The 19921-nt window shown below is 39.8% G+C and overlaps 2 protein-coding genes and 1 long non-coding RNA gene across 15 annotated transcripts; 1 reads left to right on the forward strand and 2 right to left on the reverse strand.

Annotated features, from left to right (window-relative positions):
* Positions 1 to 392: 392 nt before the first annotated feature.
* Positions 393 to 13609, reverse strand: LOC117826764 (mitochondrial coenzyme A transporter SLC25A42-like). 10 transcript variants are annotated; one of them, XR_004634088.1, is made up of 10 exons: positions 13250 to 13603; positions 9079 to 9255; positions 7134 to 7245; positions 6950 to 6975; positions 6672 to 6838; positions 6443 to 6559; positions 5960 to 6111; positions 4629 to 5100; positions 1377 to 1431; positions 393 to 560 (listed from the first exon to the last, which is right to left on the reverse strand). XR_004634088.1 is itself a non-coding variant. In XM_034703077.1 (10 exons), exons 2-9 carry the CDS (start codon positions 9169 to 9171, stop codon positions 1415 to 1417), a joined length of 828 nt encoding a protein of 275 aa, XP_034558968.1. In that variant the 5' UTR covers positions 9172 to 9255; positions 13250 to 13603; the 3' UTR covers positions 393 to 560; positions 1377 to 1414. The 10 variants fall into 10 exon arrangements, 5 of the variants coding, with proteins under 5 accessions (XP_034558968.1, XP_034558969.1, XP_034558967.1 ...); XM_034703077.1 differs by having other exon boundaries at positions 4957 to 5100; XR_004634084.1 differs by having other exon boundaries at positions 1377 to 5100; positions 13250 to 13609.
* LOC117826765 lies at positions 9612 to 18456 on the forward strand. Of its 2 annotated transcripts, none has more exons than XR_004634090.1 (5): positions 9612 to 9716; positions 10016 to 10103; positions 17097 to 17296; positions 17555 to 17668; positions 18118 to 18456. It is a non-coding gene; the product is annotated as an uncharacterized LOC117826765 (long non-coding RNA). The 2 variants fall into 2 exon arrangements; XR_004634089.1 differs by having other exon boundaries at positions 17555 to 17652.
* On the reverse strand, positions 15162 to 19908 carry armc6 (armadillo repeat containing 6). Of its 3 annotated transcripts, none has more exons than XM_034703070.1 (8): positions 19765 to 19908; positions 19398 to 19542; positions 17514 to 17599; positions 16858 to 17428; positions 16611 to 16756; positions 16382 to 16513; positions 16078 to 16215; positions 15162 to 15977 (listed from the first exon to the last, which is right to left on the reverse strand). In XM_034703070.1, the coding sequence occupies exons 1-8, from the start codon at positions 19798 to 19800 to the stop codon at positions 15765 to 15767; spliced, it is 1467 nt and encodes a 488-aa protein (XP_034558961.1). In that variant the 5' UTR covers positions 19801 to 19908; the 3' UTR covers positions 15162 to 15764. The 3 variants fall into 3 exon arrangements, with proteins under 3 accessions (XP_034558961.1, XP_034558962.1, XP_034558963.1); XM_034703071.1 differs by having other exon boundaries at positions 19702 to 19908; XM_034703072.1 differs by having other exon boundaries at positions 17514 to 19542; positions 19766 to 19906.
* Between the last annotated feature and the right edge of the window lie 13 nt (positions 19909 to 19921).

A 19921-nucleotide genomic window follows, 5' to 3' on the forward strand; every position in this document is an offset into this window, starting at 1 on the left:
GGTGTTCTTTAATTCTCACAGATCTTGGTTCAATGAAGATAACTCACTCATTTTTTTATGAACACAGTTGCAAAGAAACATTTAGTATTTGACACTTCACAATGATTCACTGTCATTTTTTTTTTCTGACCACTTTTAGCCTCCACTTTAACTGCAGGGTCAAATTGACCCACAACCAGTATCAATGTAATATATACATGCAGGGGGTGTGTGCAAATGTGTGAAATGAACAGTTTTCATTTTAAATTTTAATTGTTAAGCTAATTAAGCCAAGCAGAAGAAGTTTCATAGCGAAAAAATACATTTACTTTTAGATTTTTGAACTATAAAAAGGGTCAATTTGACCCACAACATAACAGGAGGGTTAAAGTATGAAAAAAACACCCCATCAATCTTTTTCCAACACAGTTTTATTTGAGAATTTGATATTTCAAAACATTCCTGCAGGAACACCATCATCACTAGAGACAGGACACAGGGTCTGATGTTAGTTGGTACATTTACATTCAGTTGGCACAAATCACTCCAAATCACAAAGCAGCCGTCTCACTAGTGCTGCACTGAAACACAAAAAACACGAGTTGATCTGTTGTTGCATGCAAACACAGTAGCATTAAATGTCTGCACATTGATGTAGTATTACCCCAAAAACAAGGCGAGAACAATTCGACTTGCTTTAACAAGAGCAAATAAAAATCACATTTTCACCAGTTTTTCGTTAGTGTTTCACTCTTTAAGCCACTGTCAGGTTCTCAACAACAACAACAACAACACAATCTTTCAAAAGAAAACACAGAATTGTTTGGCATTTTATGATTGTCTGGGTTTTCATCAATTCTCCTTTTATTGTGTTCAACATTTATTTACCAATCTGCTTTGATTTGTAGGTAGGCCAACAGGATGATTTAAACATCACAGTATTGTTAATGTTCTTACTCTAATCAAAATCTGGTACAAATAAGCATTAAACATACTTTCAATAGCTTCTCCTACAATAATCAGATTAGTCCTCATCTGGTTGGAATGGATCGATAAAGTCTGCTAGGGAGCTAAGGAGCACGTCTCTCACCTACGCAACAATACCCCGCAAGGCGGTTTTAGTTTTATAAAATTCAAATACAAAAACTGAACCTGAAGTTCTACATTCAGACACAGAGGTTCCTCACATCCACAAACTTCAAAACCACCTTCTGTCCTGTGAATATTCAAAACTTCAACCAGAGCAAGGCTAGAAAATGGAAGCAACCTTCAAACAGGTTAGTAGAAGTAGCTGAGTCATAGTAAGATCATTACTACTCCTCGCTAGGCACTTATGAGTCAGAAACTAGCCTTGGCTCAGCTTTCAGTCAGCGTGTACACCTCACTGCACAGCATACCTCAGCAGACTTCAGGCTGTCAACACCTCAGCTGCACATTATTCCATCCTGCTACCTAAGGCGAGATATCACATGTTAGATTGATATTAAAACACTCATCTTGTTTTGTTAACCACACTACATTGTGGTTTACTTGTTTGATGATTAAAATGATACTACAGCGACTATGTTTAGGTATCAGTCAACAGAGCACTGCTAAAACTCTCCTGGTTCACACGACAAAGAAAAAACAACCACATCTGCAATCATCTGCAGACAGACAGCAGTCACATTACATGGTGATGAGACTGGGGCACGGCAGAGGGGAGTTACCTCAGATAAGTGTTGTAGCAGTCTGACTTCACTTCTTCTCTGATTAGTTATAATTTAAAACATGATTACATTACATTAATCAGCCACAGAGTCCATGTGCTTAACGTTTGAGATGTTTGGGCTGTTTTGCAAAAATGTGTATTGCTTATGAGGAATAAAAAACACACAGTAAATTGTTTTTAATTACTAATGTGAATTTTGAAAAGAATGTAAGAGAATATTTTAAATATTTTATACTGAAAAAAAGTACAGAGTTTGAATTTATAGGAAGATAAATGTTTTTTTTTTGTTTTTAACATTTACAGGCAAATATGACTTATTTAACTCAGATTGCAGAGTAAGATGTTACTGGGACTGACTGCATACAGAATATTTAAAGTATAACGACTTTACCCAGATTCCATGCATATGGTGGTTTTATATGACTTGATATTGTTTAAAAAAAATATATCTGATATATTGCCTTTCTAAGAGCATCACAATTAGGGTTGCAAAATTCCAGGAATTTTCAAAGTTGGAAACTTTCCATGGGAATTAACAGGAATTGATGGGAATAAACCAGCAACCTCAATTGAAGTTTGGCTCCTAATAGGGAACTTAAATATAGTTGGGGAAAATATATTTTAGCATAATCCTGACTAAAACAACCAGATTTCATGTAAGTACAGTTGAATATCTGTGCTATTCCTCAATCACATGCACACAGCACACTGCTTGCTGCAGGGCTATTGAGACCATGCCCCCTACATGCACTGTGCATTCCTCCATCACATGTACAGATGATTTCTATTTTTGATGTCTGCTTATAACAAATCAAATATTTATACTTGGATATGATACCTTTTCCATTTAATTGCCATCAATCCCTATAAATTCCCATAGTTCTCATGGGAAGTTTCCAATTTGGAATATTTCCAAAATTCCCAAGCTTAACTTCCCATGGAACTTTACTGGAAATGTCCCACACATTTGCAACCCTAATCACAATACATCGCAATATATTAAAGCAGAACTTCTGTGTCATGGTCCACTTTGTAATGTAATGTAATCCTAGCCAACACAAGTTGAATCAATATTGTACCTTTGAATAAAAATTACTAATTATTTTAGAAGTGGACAAAAATGTTCTCAACTCTAATTTTAATGATCTGTAAGACTCACACAATGTCTATTTGTGATAAAAAAAAAATGTGGTTCTATTGCAGACACTTTGTCTGATGATATTAAAAAATATAGAGATCAATCAATAATAATTAATAGGTGATAAATCTCATTTCTGGAGTCTGAAAAGTTCCTGTTTTATTTTGATAAAGGTGACACTGGTCTCCTGCCCTCTGCTCCACTTGGCTCTGCAGCAGCTGCTCCCTCAGCTCAGTCCCCTGCCTCAGTATGTGCGCTCTAACTATAGAAACTATGACTCTCTTTGTAGACTTTGTGCCTGCATCAATGCTGCTGACACCGTCTCAGATAGTGTTAAATCAAAACTAAACAACTCGCCTCACGCTTGAAACTCCTACACATACAAAAACAACATGTTAGATCATCATGGACATTTGATTATGTGCTGAGGTAAAGAACAATACTGAGAACACTTTCAATAATGCCTCTAAAAAAAAAAGAAATCCGATGACTTCTTCAGCAGGTGTGTGCATATTTCCAGTCAAGTCAGACCATTGGCATGAAATGCTACAGCTCTACAACAGGAGTGTCTCAAAGAAAAATCTATAGTTTGTTTTTAAAGGAACAGTCGAACTCTCGCAGTAACACTTGCAGCAAAATGGAAGACGACATCTGTAAACTGTAAATGTGGATATGTGATGGTGCAGTGACATGAATCGGACAGATCAACAGAAACACCTGTAGATAAACTGGAATCCAAAATCCCTCAAAGAGGGCTTAATCAACACTTTGCCCACAACAGCAGCAGCAGCAACACAAAGCTGTAAATGTAAAGGTGGCATTCACTGCAGGGCGGCTGTTGGATTACATTAGATCTCAGACTGAAGGTGTTTCTATCCAAGCTGTCGAATCAGTGAGTGTATGATCTCACATAAGATAAATAAATTTAGCTTTATGAAGGGAAGGTGTGTGTGTCTCTCAAGAGGAATTAAAATTGGAGCTTTAAGATTCTCCATATACTGAAATCTGTTTGATCACCTGTACTAATACTTGCAGCTTTGTCGAGAGCGTTATACTGTAGAACTACAGCGTACACAAACAAGAGAATCGGGGAACTCTTAACACTACTCATCACTTGGCACTGGCATCAAACAGAGTGTGTGTGTCTGCTGTCAGCACAGTCGCTAAACAACAACTAAAACTAAAACTAAAAGAACCTGAACTTTATATTCCACTCAAACAAAAACTGACCATGTGATCACATGTGCTGGGCAAGAGTTTTCCTCTACGGTTATCCTTTGTCCTTAAATATTCTGACATTATATAATCTGATACTAGCTTATTTACTAACCTTTGGTAAAGCTGCTTAAAATGTGCTCACTCTAAACTAAACAAATCTCAAAAGGATCTTATTTTACTCCTTTTTTTAATCCAATGCTTCTTAAAAGCCAAGGAGTGGCAACCTCCATTGCATTGTCAGTGTTAGGCAGACACACAAGGCAGTTGGGAGGCCTGCACGTGCGTGTGTGTGTGTGTGTGTGGGTGTGTGTGTGTGTGTGTTTGTGTTTGTGTGGTTTTTTTGTGTGTGTGTGTGTTTGATGTGAAATTCTCTGATTGACAAAGACACTCACAGGCCCGTCCCACTAGGACAGGAGTGTTATCATGTATTTGTACACACATAAAATCACATATTGCACTTAGATGTTCATGAAAACAGCGTGTACATGTACTCGGTACCATCCAACACACCTCACGCCAGCAGGGACTGTTGCACCCCATGTTGCACACAAATAAAGCAAGAGAATACAACTACTATATTACCCTTGCATCCTGAGCCTGTGTGTGTGTATTTGCTTCAATCCAACACACACTAATCACTCTCCATTTTCCTTTGTTTCTGTTCAGGGGATGATGAAGAACTTGTCATCCCAATGCCCCCCCTTTTCTCCTCTCTCAGAGTATCAGAATTATCGGTTGGTGTAGCCCATCTGATGCAGCTTCCTCAGGAGGATCTGAGTGAGGTCAAATGTGGTGAAGCTGATCCCCACTGCAATGGGTCCTTTGACCCAGTTCATGCTGAGACCTTTGTAGAGTCCACGGATGACACCCTCCTCAGACACTATCTCTCTCATGGTGCCCAAGATCGTACCGTAAGTGTGACCCGTGACTCCTGCGGTCTGCATACGGCGTCGGACCACATCCAGAGGGTACGAAGACGACTGGCCGATGAGACCCGCACAGGCTCCGAATGCAAGACGTTCATAGGAATAGGGCTGTGGACGCCCACTGCGCTCTAGGTGGGAGAAAGAAGTAACGATTAAAGCACACTGAACATATGCAAAATAAAGAACGGGTGTGAGAGAGATGGCTTTAAGATCACTACACATTCTCTACTGTTCACTTGTTTCCCAATATCTCAGTTACTGTACTGGGGTTTAAGGAAACACTTATAAAAGCTCACTGTAACCACTGTGAGTACTACAGAAAGAACCATCAGAATAGTTCACTATGTTGATTTCCGTGAACACACAAATTCACTGTTCCTCAAATCCAAAATATTGAAATTATTTGACCTTGTGGATTTTAAAACTGCACAAATTGTGTAAAAGGCAATGAAAAGTCTCCTGCCAGGAAATATTCAAAGATTGTTCTTTGAAAGAGAGGGGGGTTATAATATAAGATTAAAGATGATGAGTGTTCAGACCACAAGAGAAGTTTTTGTATTTCAATCTGTGGAGTAAAACTGTGGAACAGACTCAATGTGGAGCTACAGCAATGTTTGAACATAATCCAGTTCAGGAAGAGGTTTAAAGAAGTAATTTTCATGAGGTACAAGGAGGAAGACAAGTGTTGAGAATCACAAAGGGTTTGCTTTTGATTGTAGGTACTAATATGAAGAGTGCACTAGTATAATGCCAGATAATAGTGGATAAAGGGGTAGGATTAGATAAGTTTAACTTCTTCCTAGTCCTTTTCTCACATGTAAAGTAAAATGTTTCAGTGTTTGCTAATGGAACTGATTGATTTTGTTTCTTTTCTATAACTATTTCTTCTTTTTTACTTGTATGTTTTCTTCTATTTTACTTTTTCATGATCAAAATAAAGACATCAAATCAAATCAAGATAAATGCACTGATTAGCTTTAAACTCACCAGCATGTACTTTCTTCAGTGTCTCATAGGTGAAAAAGCTGAGACCAGCATAGGGCATAACACCCAGTATGGTGGGAGTAAAGCCTCGGTATAAAGTCTTCAGACCCTCTTCTCTGGATATCCGCACAAACACGTGAAGAATGTTACCGTACCTAAAGAGAATCCATCATCAGACATCATATCAGTGAGAAACTGATCGAGCAGACATGCAAAAAAAAAAACATCCTGCTCATAATACCAGCCTGCTAGAATGGATTAAACTATGTGCTTATCAATTATTCATAGTCAAGTCTGTTGTTAATCAGACAATCCTACTGTCCCTCCACAATCCACCTCACAACAAAGACCCAACTATTAAGACCCCAAGCTTCAAGAACAGGACTGCCAACCAGCTTACAGGCATGAGATGTGGACACAGACTTGTTTACTATAACTGTTGTAAACACCTTGTTTACTTGCTTTAGCAGCTATAGATGAGCTTACATTTCCTTTGGAGTTACAGCCATCCTAGCTCGTACCATGTCCAGTGGATAAGTCAACATGGCGGCTGTGATACCTGCCAGCGACCCTGCAAGTATCCTTGGAACTGGAGGTAGAGCTCTGGAACACAGAGACAAGTAAACATTTCTTAGCCTTTTACTTTTTCATTGCTGCGCAAGAAATGAAATTCAAACTAAAAAAAGACAAGACAGATAAACAAACTGACACCTACTTTCCCTGAAAGCCATAGTAACCTCCCAGCAGCCCCTTGTACTGCTCGTGTGCACAGAACTGGATGGCAGCGTACGGGATGACTCGCACCATAGTGGCAGAGTTCCCCCTCCACAGACTGAGGAAGCCATCCTTCAGGTAGGTGCGGTAGATCAACCGGTAGGCCTCCTGTGATTCAGTGTGAACACACAGACACAAACACATGCTCAACCTCAATTTGCAATGATGTTTGTATAAATGAGAAGTCAACATCAACAATAAATACAGGATCAAACTTACCTTGGCTGAGAATCGGGCTGAAGACACTGAAAAACAAAGTGTGAAAAATAAACAACATGTGGGCAGTTGTTTGTTTTAGTCATCACATGTTTCTCATGGCTATGAATTCAGTAGAATGTTCCATTTAATTAAATTACATCCATGTGGGTCGTTCCTATTCTAAAACTGGATTGACAGAGATTACCTTGAAAGATAATTTTGGTTCTGTCCAGTGGGGCAACAGCTGTTTTGGCCACAGCTCCTGCTAAAGCCCCCGAGAAGAGCGAGTTGAGGACAGAGCGAGTGGATTTCAGTCCCTGAAAAGGGAGAGGAACTATAATTAGGTTCACCAACACTAACAGAGAGGATCCTGTAAAACATGAGTCCTTACAACAACAAAGTTGTGTTTGAGATGCTGTTGATCATTAAACTGGAGTTATACAAGAGCACATCAGCGTAACCAGCTCAAAGCGCAATACAAAGGAGAGCAGCTGCCTTAAATGAACCACAGAAAAAAGCTCCATGAAACCACAAAGGTCAGCTCAGTTCAGCTCTTTCACTCACACTACAGCAGAGCAGAACAGTTTGACAAAGTGAACATTTATACTGATGTCCCTATACAACGTACAAAAACAAAAGTGATCATCAGCCAAAAAACTGGTCATTACATGATGTTCTTATTAATGTTTGAATCCAAAGGGTAGGTGTCAGAAAAACAGATACTGCTGAATGAGACCTTGTTTTTAATATTATCCAAAGTAGGGATCATAGACTGTATAAAATATGGACGTAGTATCCGTGACGTCACCCATCTGTTCCTGAGAGCTGTTTTGAAGCAAATCGACGGCAGCAGCCATATTGGTAATGCGGAACTCAACCAGGCAGAGTGTGACGTAGTGTGAGCCTCTTAGCCAATGGCTGTGTGTTCCCGACCGGGAGTCACGTCAGTCATGTCCTTATTTGGGCAAAACTCGTAATCCTAATATCTTCTGAACCGTCACGTTAGAAAAAAATTCACTCCCCGTACAGTGTGTACCATTAGAGAGATTAGCTTCATAGGGCCAAGCCGTTTTTTGAACCAGGCTGTAAACATGTTTATTAATGCTGCAAAGATCGTCTTTTTCCCATTCATATCTATGTGGTTTCCGGTGTTTCTGCAGCCAGCCTCAAGCGGATTTTCGATGTACTGCAGTTTATAGCACTTCCGCATTGGCTTCATCGTTTGAGACCGGAGTTTGCCGCTTGGTAGGGATGCACCGAAATGAAAATTGTTGTCCGAAACCGAAACCGAAAATGAGGAAACCAAGGCCGAAAACTGAAAACCGCAACACCCAAATCAATTATTATACCAATTATTAGTACCATTGCATTTATGGCTGTGACTGTGTACTAGGGATGTCATGTCACTAAAGGTGTTGCGCACAGCAAAGACGCGCAGCTGGGGCCTGCGGCTGACTGACAGGTCTCCACGTGCGCTTTTTTTCTCCACCGTTGGACTGATTATGACCCGGTTGCACTCCCAGCTGCATCCCTACGGTGTTCTAACCTCAGTAAAATCAAGGCAAGCGGGTTCTCCAAATCCATCGCGACCTGGATAATTTCTTGTGCGCGCTGCTTTATCCCCACATCCAAGTAATAATCTTTATAACGCAGATCAAGTACAGTCGCAATGAAGTGCAGAGGATCCGAATAAATCGCAGTGAAACGTGTGCTGACAGACTCTAAGAGTGTACTTTTCATAGTTTTCACTCCGTGGTCTGTCTCAACCTCTTTGCTTAGAAGACACTTTAGTGCTGCAGTTAAAGGAAGAACAGATGCATGTTGGCTCTTATCCAGACAAGCTGGTACTGGCCACGGTTTTTGATCGGCCGTGTTGTTTCGGTAATAAAAGGATTTTGGCAAAAAAACAAAAATGGACTTTTGAGCCATTTTTGGCCGAAAATTTTCAGTGGCCGAATTTCGGTGCATCCCTAATCCAAAGCATTAATTCTTCAGACTGTGAGAGGACAGCAGGATGAGAGTTTTTGTTTGTTTAAAACTGTTCCAGCATTCACCATCACAACAGCAGCTCTGTCATTTGTGTTATAACATGAAAAAGTGTTAATATTCACAGGTTAATAGAGTATAAATGACACTGTCCAATGTTTTACCTCATAGCTGGATTCTGTCTGAGTTGTGGAGGCCAGTGGCAGCACTTCTCCCTTTGTGAGTGATGCCCGTTGTTCCTGGACTCCATTCCCCATTCCCAAGGACTAAGCACGGCTGTCACTAAGAGCACTCATGAATTCAAACAGCAGGGTGGGGTGGGCAGCACCAGGCGCTGAGAGCTACGGAGGAGAGAGAGAGAGAGAGAGAGAGATAGACAGAGGTCAGAAGGAGAAATTGAGGTCAGTTTAAGGTTCAAATTTGTCCTAAATTTAAAACAACTGACAGGACATATAGGTGGCTCTTCTCTCGTTTCTCTCAGGGTCAAAGGACAAACAAGACTCTGACTGAATGAGGACCAGACATATAAACACATTTAAGATTTCTGAGTGTGATTTTGACAATCATTAAAAGGTAATCAAAGTATTTAAATGTAGCACTGTGTACACCTGAGAACAAAAGTCGTCTGCCTAGTTCTAGGAGTGTCAGGTCACGTGACGAAGGCTGTTTACCTTTAAACAAGAAACTATAAATACAACGTCCACCAATAGTTAACAGTTGCCTGAAGGATAATCCAGTTACCTTCAATCAACTGCTGCACCTTTGAGAGCTGAATAAAGACACCGAGCAAAGTAGAACTACAGTAAGTTACACCCACACAGACACAGCACCTCTCTGTAAGGACGGCAGAGGTGAGGAGTTGTAGGTGAAAGGTGTCTGTCTAGGCCCAACCCTCACTTACATACAAGGTTACCACTCCTGTGTCAGGACACTGTTCCCTCTGTATTCAGTTAAGACTCTCCTGATATGAAGTTTAGAGGGAGGAAATTATCAGCGGTAGTTTGATCGCATTTACAAACAATGATGTCTGCATGTTTTTCCAAAGAGCTAATCATTTTACAAGACTAACCATCCGTTCATGCTACCTTCAACCTTTCACAGAACCAGCAGTCTGCTAGGTAAACTTCCACAGCAAAGCAATGGCTGAACCAACATTACCTTTATACAGTCTCAATGCCAAAGCAGTCAGGTATGTACACCTTGAACTAAAGGAGAACAATTTACGCTCTTTTTTTTAGCCTTAAAGGCGTTTTTTGTCCGCAGGAACTTTACCACGGAACTAGGAACTTTACCCCTGAAATACGTGCATTTCGACCGGAGGAACCAGGGTCTAAATTCAGTTCAGGGGTAGATAATCTCCCCCCTGAAAAGCCCCTGCTTGGGGGGTAGTACTTTTCAAAGGTCCTGGGACTTCAGGTTGAACGTAACGGACGTAACGTAAGAGGAACCTTTTAGTTCAGGGTAAAGTAGTTCTGGGGGCTAAAAGACCCAGGAAATCTTGGTCGAAATGCACCTAAAGTCTTTGATTTGAGGTCAGGAATATTTATACTTAGTTTAGGTTTTAGATTTGTTTCCAGAAAGATATTGTTGACATTAAACAGTAAGTTCTCGGTTATAAACATGCTTGTTGTAACACAACACATTACATACACTTATATGTTTGATACATGTGGTTGTAAAATTGTGCTTTCAGGTTGTTACAGCAAACAAAGGATATCTAGAAAGACGTTTAAACGTGGATTTACACATTTAAACGTCTTGCCAGATATCTCTGTCACACGTTTGTTGTAACCACCTGAAAGCACAATTTTACAACCCATGTATAAGGATAGCCACTCGCACTAGTTCCACAGTAACTGAAGTATAAATTTGCCGTTTCTGTTCTGATTTTATTTACCTACTTTGAAACCAATATATCTGCTAAGAGCTGAGAATGAATGAGGCAGAAAACAGAGACACTTGAAGTAGCAAATATTGTTTTTAGTTCAATCACTGAAATAATCCATAAATTGTTGCACATGAATTGATTTGACGTCCACTCAGCTGAGGTTTTAGATTCTTTAGCACTATTTTTATCCACTGCATGATTCCCTGTCCCTTTGAAGGACAGGAGAGAGCACACAGAGGCTCTGCTGAAAAGCCGGGCAGTCATGGGCAACCAATACTGGCATCAGTACAACAAGGCTCAAAGCCAGATCCCCAAATGAGCACTGAGACCCCTAGACGATTCCTCCTTTCACTTCACACACTGTCCTCACCAACAAGCCTTCCCTTATCCTCCCCAGCAGCCTCCTTCCCAGTATGTATCATTTTACATTTCCTTGTTCCTGAGTGAAAACGGTGTCTGTTTGATGTGCTGCAGACTTGGCTTCAGATACAAGATTTTCTCCAATAGATCCCATTCTCAAATGTCATTTTACATACACAACAATCTGTCCCTCTGCATTGCCTTATGTCCACTGAGCTGACTCGTCTACTGAGTAACCTACGTTATCCTTTAGTAAATATATTTAACGGCATATATAGTATTGATTAAGTATTGATAATTATATAGAATTGATGGCACTGATGGAGTGCGTGTCAAATGAAGTGGACAGTCTAGGAAGACTACTTAATGATCCGATTCCCTCAGTTAGAACTGCCAAGCAGAAAGAATAATCTCTGTGAAACATAGAATGCCAACCATTTAGAGCTAGAGCTAACAATTGGCTTGTGTGCAAATGCTATATTGATTATTTGATTCCACTAATAGCTTCCACAGTGGGGTATAAAAAACTGACAAATTTAAGAGTGGATGGAGATTTTCAAACACACAAAAAGAAATTTAGTGGCTGGTGGCTTGGTACTTTAATCTTCAGTGTCAGTGATCAAAAAGTCAGTTTTGAACTTGATTTCAGTTGATAAAATGTTAAAGAATAGCAAGCAGAAAAACACCCTGAGAAAAATAAGTTATTTAGGCATACATTTTTAAACACAAAGCTATTGTTTTTGCAATAATATTGAAGAAGACAAATCTTCCCATCAGCCTTCATGCTTTAGAAACATAATCAATATAATACATGCTCTGTTATCTTCGTTTCTTAGGGACAGCAATAATGTACCTGGGTCAACTTGACCCGGGGCATATGTAATGATCCAAAAGTGTCGGAACCCCAAAAAATTCCCAATGAACATTTTATTTTTATTTTTATTTTTTTTAAGTTATATTTTTGGGTCTTTTTCACCTTTATTTTATAGGACAGCTGAAGAGAGAAAGGAAATATGGGGAGTAAAGAGAGGGGGAAGTCATGCAGGAAATGGTTGTAGTGGAATCGAACCAGCGACCCCTGAAACAAGGACTGCAGCCTATGTATGTGGGGCGCTTAGACCACCAACGCCCCCAATAAACATATTTTTAATCTCGTTTTTAACCATTACTAACCATTTAAATCAATATTTCGTGCATTGGTGTTCTTTAATCCTCACAGATCATGATTCAATCAGGATAACTTAGAGACACCTCTTCTGTCACATGCTGCCCAGATTTTGATGCTGTAGTTAGCTAGTTTGGAAGGTATATATTGACTAAAATGGAAGGAACCTCTGAATGCCTCTAGCCTTTCATCCACTGTGACATTAGGGCCTGGGTTACAGAGCAGTAGAAGTTACTCTACCCACTTGTCCCTCACTGTTCTAAGGGCTGCCAGCTTGACTCTCTTCGATCCTAGCTCCTGCAGTCCAATGGCAAAGTGTCCTTGGGCATTTTTATTTTATATGTTTTATATATTATTTATGCTATTTAAGCCAAGCAGAAGAAGTTTCATAGCAAAAAAAAAATACTTTTTGGAACTTTAAACTGGGTCACAGGTCAAAGAGTTGTAACGAATTCATGTCATGTCTTTGTGTTTTTTTGTGTTTTCAAATACAGGTCTGCACTTTGCATTTAGCATTTTTTGGAAGAATCTTGTGTTTTTTAAAAAAGGGTTCCTACACTGCATTATATGCATTATTGGGTGTTACTGCTGTTTTGTTCTAGCTTCAGATTTTGTAACACAAGCCTATAATAGCTTTTGTAACAGCCTAGTGTCCCATATGCTACCACTGAACATATGAAATGATCTTCATCAAACACAATAATGATTCATTAACACTACACAACCCCAACCAGGACGTGTTTTCAAAACAGTTATGATTGGAAATTGTAGATAAAAATAATAATTATGCTTCTCTCTTTATATTACGAGCTTCTGGTTCTCTCTACAGTTTGGCTGAAACTTGTCCACCTAAAAACACACACTGCCACCCTTTGCAGACAGCCAGTCAGCTGTCACTGGGTAAAAACATGTCATTTCTTACCTTATGAATGTAGCACCGACTCAGAGCCTCCCCGAGCTTTGGTGTCCCTCACTTGTTCTGTTACAAGCTCCACAGAAGCTGTTTCCAAGTTAGCCACAAACAGCAGGTCAAGTAACGATAGCCAGCTAGCTGTTAGCTTACTGCTACATAACGTTTTTGTTAGCGTTACGAGGATTCCGATGAGATAAATCTAGATATAAATATGTCTTCTGTTATTAAAGGCACTGTCTTTCACGCAGTTCCTTGACTCATGGGCCCTGCACTGACTTTAAGTGATTGGCAGTGTCCATGCTGTATTTCTACTACTCCTGTCAAGTCAACGGCGATAGCCTGACCACTGTAAGGTTTGACAAGGACGAGCGCAAAGCATTGTGGGAAATGAAGTTTCCACGAAGAGGGGCATGTTGGGATAGGTCCGTTTGAGGGGCGTGAGTATCTCTGTATACAGTTTAAGGGAGTGGGCAGAAGATATACTGTAACAAGGAGTGAGCCCACTGTTTTATCTTAGATGTGTTTACTTCAGTGGTGGACAGGAACAAAGCAAATTTACTTGAGTACATTTTTTGAATATCTGTACTTTACTTGAGTATTATTTGTGGGAGGAACTCATGACTTTTACTCCACTACATTCAGAAGACAATTATTGTACTTTTTACTCCACTACATTTCTATCAATGCTCTAGTTACTCACTACTTTTGCTTTGAATACAGCTCATGAATGTCCTTCTCTTTTTGAAATCTGATCCCTAAGACAGTAAAATGTGTTTGTGTAGTTCTGTTTGTCTCAGTGGTTTAGTCATACCTGTATGTCGTGCGTCTCCACGGTTGAACATGGAGCAAACACAGAGCAGATTTCACTCAGATCAGGCAGTTCATGTAGAGGTGGTAATGATGGCTATAATTCTCCACCTGAGCACCCATGGTCATATCTTCAGCCCGTGTTAGAGGTTTTTGAAATAAAGAATGATCATTTGAAATGTTCTCCCTGTTTCCCACTCTACCCAAACATACAAACATTCACTGTCCAACCTGAGAAAGTGTGTTGAGCTACATAACGTTTGTTTAATTACAGATGAACATTTCAAACTAAGTTGTCTGTGCTTGGAGTAACTTAGTTTCTGTTTTTATTCCATGGTATAGATTTTAGAGATTTCAAGTAATGGTTTCTAGATACGCATAATGTAACAGAATGTACTCCTATGTATTCTTGACTGCATTCATGTATTGTGAAAATACAATGTTTGAAGATTTTTTAAGAAGTACTTTGAATACTTAAAGCTGCTGTGAGGAACTTTTGTTTTGTATCGATTCTGGCGCCCCCTTGTGGACAAAGCGATACCTCTTATCTCTTGTCCTATACATGCAAAAGTAGTGTTTTCAACAAAAACCTCATTCTATTGTCTTTTAACAGTCAACTTTATCAGGCAATGTGATTATTTTCCATGAAAACAGCCAAATAAAGGCTGTTTCTGAAGCGAGATATCCATCATCTGGTCTGACAACCTACCCCCTCAGGGCAGTTTCAGGCATTAAAAATGACAACAGAGGAGGTGTCAGTGTTGTTGCTGATGGTCTTGTTTGCTATTGAAGGTCATAAAGAGGCATCTGTATCATTTTCAGGCTGTTTCTCAGCCAGTTCAAAACTCCTCACAGGGCCTTTAAGTATTTTTAAAAGCAAGTACTTCAGTACTTTAACTCAAGTAATTATTTGACAGAGCAACTTTCACTTGTATTGGAGTAATATTTGACCCGGAGTATCTGTACTTTGACTTAAGTAATGAAGCTGTGTGCTTTGTCCACCACTGGTTTACTTGTCCTGAAAAGTATACTTGGAGTATTTCAAAAGATTATTCTCAGTGTGAGCAGATACAGTGTTTGATTATAACTACACAGCCACACAAAGGGATAGCAGTGAAGAAAAGAGAGTTTTATCGTAATCATGCAGGGTATAGTGTATCAGTGGTATGCCTTTATATTATATTTTCCAGTTGTACATAATAATAGGGCATAAATTAACTTAAAAAAAAGTTGAATATGAATAGGTGCTGATTAAGGCATTCTATACATGATGAAATTGGGATCAGAGACTAGACAAGGAACATAAATCTGAAAATAAAAGTGCTGTTAAAAAGTATATGCATAGCAGTAAATATATTTATATTTACCTATGGCACATAACCAAAATACACAAAAATAAAAATTTACATCTGATAGTATTGAGAACAAAATAGTAACAGATAGCAAAACAAATATGCTTCATTACATTGAAACTTTTGTACTGGTGGAAAAAAGGAAAAGTATATTCAGCCTCTTAAAGGGGTTGTGTCAGACTGATGGCTTGCTCACATGCCCTTTCTACATCAACTACTTCTTACATATACGTCTGGCCGGGGAGTTGCATCTGCTCAAACTCTTAGCTATGTATCTCAGAATTATAATATTTCTTCTTGTGTAACTCTTCATGTTAGGAACACCCATGGTATGAGTAAACACTTGTAGGCGATGCTCTCTTCTTTCAGTTTGTAAGGCTGCCATGTTTGCCAGTCCACAGCTCTCTGAGCTCCACCTGGCATCCCAGATCTCGGAGGGCTGCTTTACCCACATCCCCACAGTCTTCGTGGGTGTGCAGTGCTTGGGTTATCAGGGGCTCCGCTCCCATCTCAAGGATTAGCTGACTGTAGTTTTGCATTCGTGCAACCAGGTTTCTCATCAGCATACATGCCTGTTTCTGTTCATAAAATAAGAAAACATGGACATGGGTAATTATCTTGCTGGCACTGGGCCTGCTTTTAAAAGTGACTCATTAATTATAAATAACCTTATATTACCTGCACATTGACCACATCAGCGTGCGTCTTCATTGCCTGCACAGCTGCCAGGGCTCCTCCATTCTCCATGATGACTTTGCAGTTGTTTGGTTTGCGCAGAGCAAGGACAGAGAGGCAAGCACAGCCCTGCTCACATACCTAGAGCAGAACAGCATGACAGTCTCAGGACATCTGCAGCATTTGCTTATTGCTCAAATATATTTTTTATAACAAAAATCTTTGTGTGATCAAATGTCTATGCCTCTGGTGAATGATCAAACCCTATTTACAGTCAATACATGTGTAGGAATGACATTAAACTCACAGCTGGGTTGCTAATGTGTCTATTCATGGCAATGACAATAAGCTGGACCCCACCAGCATTAACAACAGCATCTTTCACATCATCATTTCCTGCCACAGCTCGTATTGCACTGAGGACCTGCCGCAACAACTCCTGTGAGGAACAGAAGATTTAATACGCACAGATAAAACATGGATGTTGAATGTTGAACCAGTTTGTATCAAAATACTTTGCTTTTAAAGTTTCCTACCGGTCTCTCGTAGCCGTCTGAAAGGAGGGTCATAATGAGTTTCAACCCTCCCAGATCACAGATGTCTTGACAAAACTCATTCCTTACTGCCAGACGGGACAGAGTGGCACACAGCTCACTCAGAACAGAAGTATCACCGAGGTGAGCTGTGAGGGGAGAACAAAAAAGGACAGCAAATTCATGGATTAAATCAGAAAGTGGTTGAAAAAACATCAAAGAAGCTGAAGTTTGTTGCCCACTAACTTACCTTTTGCAGCCTCAATTAAAACTTTTAGTCCGTTATGCTCCAGGACAATCATCTTTGCATGCTCATGGGCATGCCCAAACGTAACTCGCACATCATCGTCAAAGGTCATGACTCTGAGAGCTCCAGAGGCCTCTTTAATCACCTCAGGACATCCACTGTGTTGTGTAGTGGCTCTGGTCAGCAGAGGGAGTATACCACCCTTCACTAAATCCTGCCTGTTCTGTTCATGTTTTAAACAGCAGTGACGAACAGCAAGGATGGCCGCACATGTCACAGAGGAGTCTGCCTGGTACTTCTTAAGGACATCTAAAAGGAACTGTCGGCCCTCTGCATCCAACAGATCCGGCTGTCCATCTGTCAGTGCAACTAGAGCGGACAGGGCGGTCAACACAGCTTCCTTCTTCTCCATACTCTTTGTGCAATAGGAGAGGATGACGGGGTAGGCATCTTTCTGGGCAGCCAGGTACCTTTGGGCGAATCCAAGTGAGCAATGCTCAGTGAAGCGTTTTAAGTCTGCCATCGTATCGGTAACACCAGCAGAGTCTTTCCCAATCTGGAGGGATTCTAAAACCTGCAGGAGAAGAACGGCATGTACAGAATCAGAGCGGTCTACGTTTACAAAGCAGATACCTCTCTCAGAACAGCTCAAGATTTACCTGAAGCACTTCATGTGTTTGCTCCTCTTGTTTATCCTCAGATGATACAGCTGGGACAGCTTTCACTATACAACTGAGGTCCACACCTGCATCCACACAGAAGATCAGGGTTAATGCTTTGAAGATAAGAAAATAGAAGGTGAAAAAAGGAAATGGTAAAAGACATTCATTAAAGGATAAATGATATGGATAGGTTTTGTGTACTATATCCTATCAAGTTCATTAATGATATAAAGATATTTATGCAGCATTCTGTATGGCTATTGAGTGCAGTTTCATAGATTAACAGGTTCAAGATAAAATGAAAAATATCAACATAGCAAAAAAACAGATTGTGAGTAATGGTATAAGATTGCTGCACATTATTCCAATATGAATACCAACGATGTGGCTCCAGTGAGAGTCAGGAGAGGAGGAGCTTCAAAACTTCCCAAGGGGAATTTTTGCACTTTGAGGGGGATTTTATTTGTAAAATAATCCATAATAGGGTGACTTATAGGCTGGTTGTAACTGACTCAAATTTATACTTCTGCCCCTATATGATCTATTGATCAGACCGACATGTATAACAATGCAGTAAGGTAAAGAAACTTCTTTTCAACAGGCAGAAACCTCGAGCAGAACCAGACTCATGTGGAACAGCCATCTGTCGCGGCTGTGTCAGACTTGAAAAGTTGGACAAAGGGAGATACAGAGAGAGGGATGGACAGAAACAAACATAGAGCAACAACATCAACAACGAGGACAACAGTCGCAGTTGCGAAAATAGGTTTATGGTTACAATGCAAATAGTTATGCTTCAAGTATGTAGCAAACAACACTACCACACTTTCAAATCAGCAAAACACAGGGGTGGACAGTAACAAAGTAAATTTACTTGAGTACAGTACTACTTAAGTACATTTTTTGAGTATCTGTACTTTACTTGAGTATTATTTTTTGAGGAAACTTGTTACTTTTACTCCACTACATTCAGAAGACAATTATTGTACTTTTTACTCCACTAAATTTCTATCAATGCTCTAGTTACTCACTACTTTTGCTTTGAATACAGCTCATGAATTTCTTTCTCTTTTCTGAAATATGATCCCTAAGACAGTACAATGTGTTTGTGTAGTTCTGTTTGTCTCAGTGGTTTAGTGATACCTGTATGTCGTGTGTCTCCACGGTTGAACATGGAGTAAACACAGAGCAGATTTCACTCAGATCAGGCAGTTTATGTAGAGGTGGTAATGATGGCTATAATTCTCCACCTGAGCACCCATGGCCATATCTTCAGCCCGTGTTAGAGGTTTTTGAAATAAAGAATGATCATTTGAAATGTTCTCCCTGTTTCCCACTCTGCTCAAACATACAAACATTCACTGTCCAACCGAGGAAAGAGTGTTGAGCTACGTAATGTTTGTTTCATTCCAGATGAACATTTCAAACTTAGTTGTCTGTGCTTGGAGTAACTTAGTTTCTGTTTTTATTCCATGGTATAGTTTTAGAGATTTCAAGTAATGGTTTCTAAATAACAGAATGTAACAGAATGTACTCCTATGTATTCTTGACTGCACTCGTGCTTTGTGAAAATACAACGTTTAGAGATATTTTAAGATTTACTTCCTTAAGTATTTTTAAAAGCAAGTACTTCAGTACTGTAACTCAAGTAATTATTTGACAGAGCAACTTCCACATGTTTTGGAGTAATATTTGACCTGGAGTATCTTTACTTTGACTCAAGTAATGAAGCTGTGTACTTTGTCCACCTCTTGCCAAACAACACACGAGGACAGGTATAACAACTGTGCGGAAGTACCAGAATAAGGCTAATTTAGTGTTTTGCGCACAGTTAGAGAACATCTATAGCTTTCCATTCATTTGTTCATTAAGCTACATTACCTTGAGACTCAAACTGCTCCACAGCCTCCCTCAGAGCCTCCCCAGGCTCCATCTCAAATTCATCCATGTTTTCTTTGACAGCAGCATCAAAGGTTTCCTGTGTGATCCTCCGCTTTGCCATTTTCGACATAGTACTTTCTCCAGTCTAAAATAAGATTGTGGTAATCATAAAAAAAACACCAACAGCGTTATTGATCTGTGATATCTGGTAACTGAGTGGCTTTTGTTAGCCACGCGATGATCTGTTTCTGCTCTTGTTGATCACATCAGCAGTTCAAAAAGTCCAATTTCAAATAAAGCTAACCTTGTGCGGGATTTGTCCAACTTGATAATAAAATCAGTTTGAAAATGATAGAATATCACTTAACTGATACCACCGCCCAGAGACAATCAGTCTGCTCATCTGTTATGAATGAACCGACCAACCCTGTCGTTTTACGCACTTTACGCATAAACTTTACGTCGTCGGCCAAGCAGGTGTCAGGTCAGATTCTATACAGTCTATGGTCAGAAACGAGCGCGGG

This window comes from Notolabrus celidotus, chromosome 15 (assembly GCF_009762535.1).
Source record: "Notolabrus celidotus isolate fNotCel1 chromosome 15, fNotCel1.pri, whole genome shotgun sequence".
In the NCBI taxonomy this organism is placed as follows: domain Eukaryota; kingdom Metazoa; phylum Chordata; class Actinopteri; order Labriformes; family Labridae; genus Notolabrus; species Notolabrus celidotus.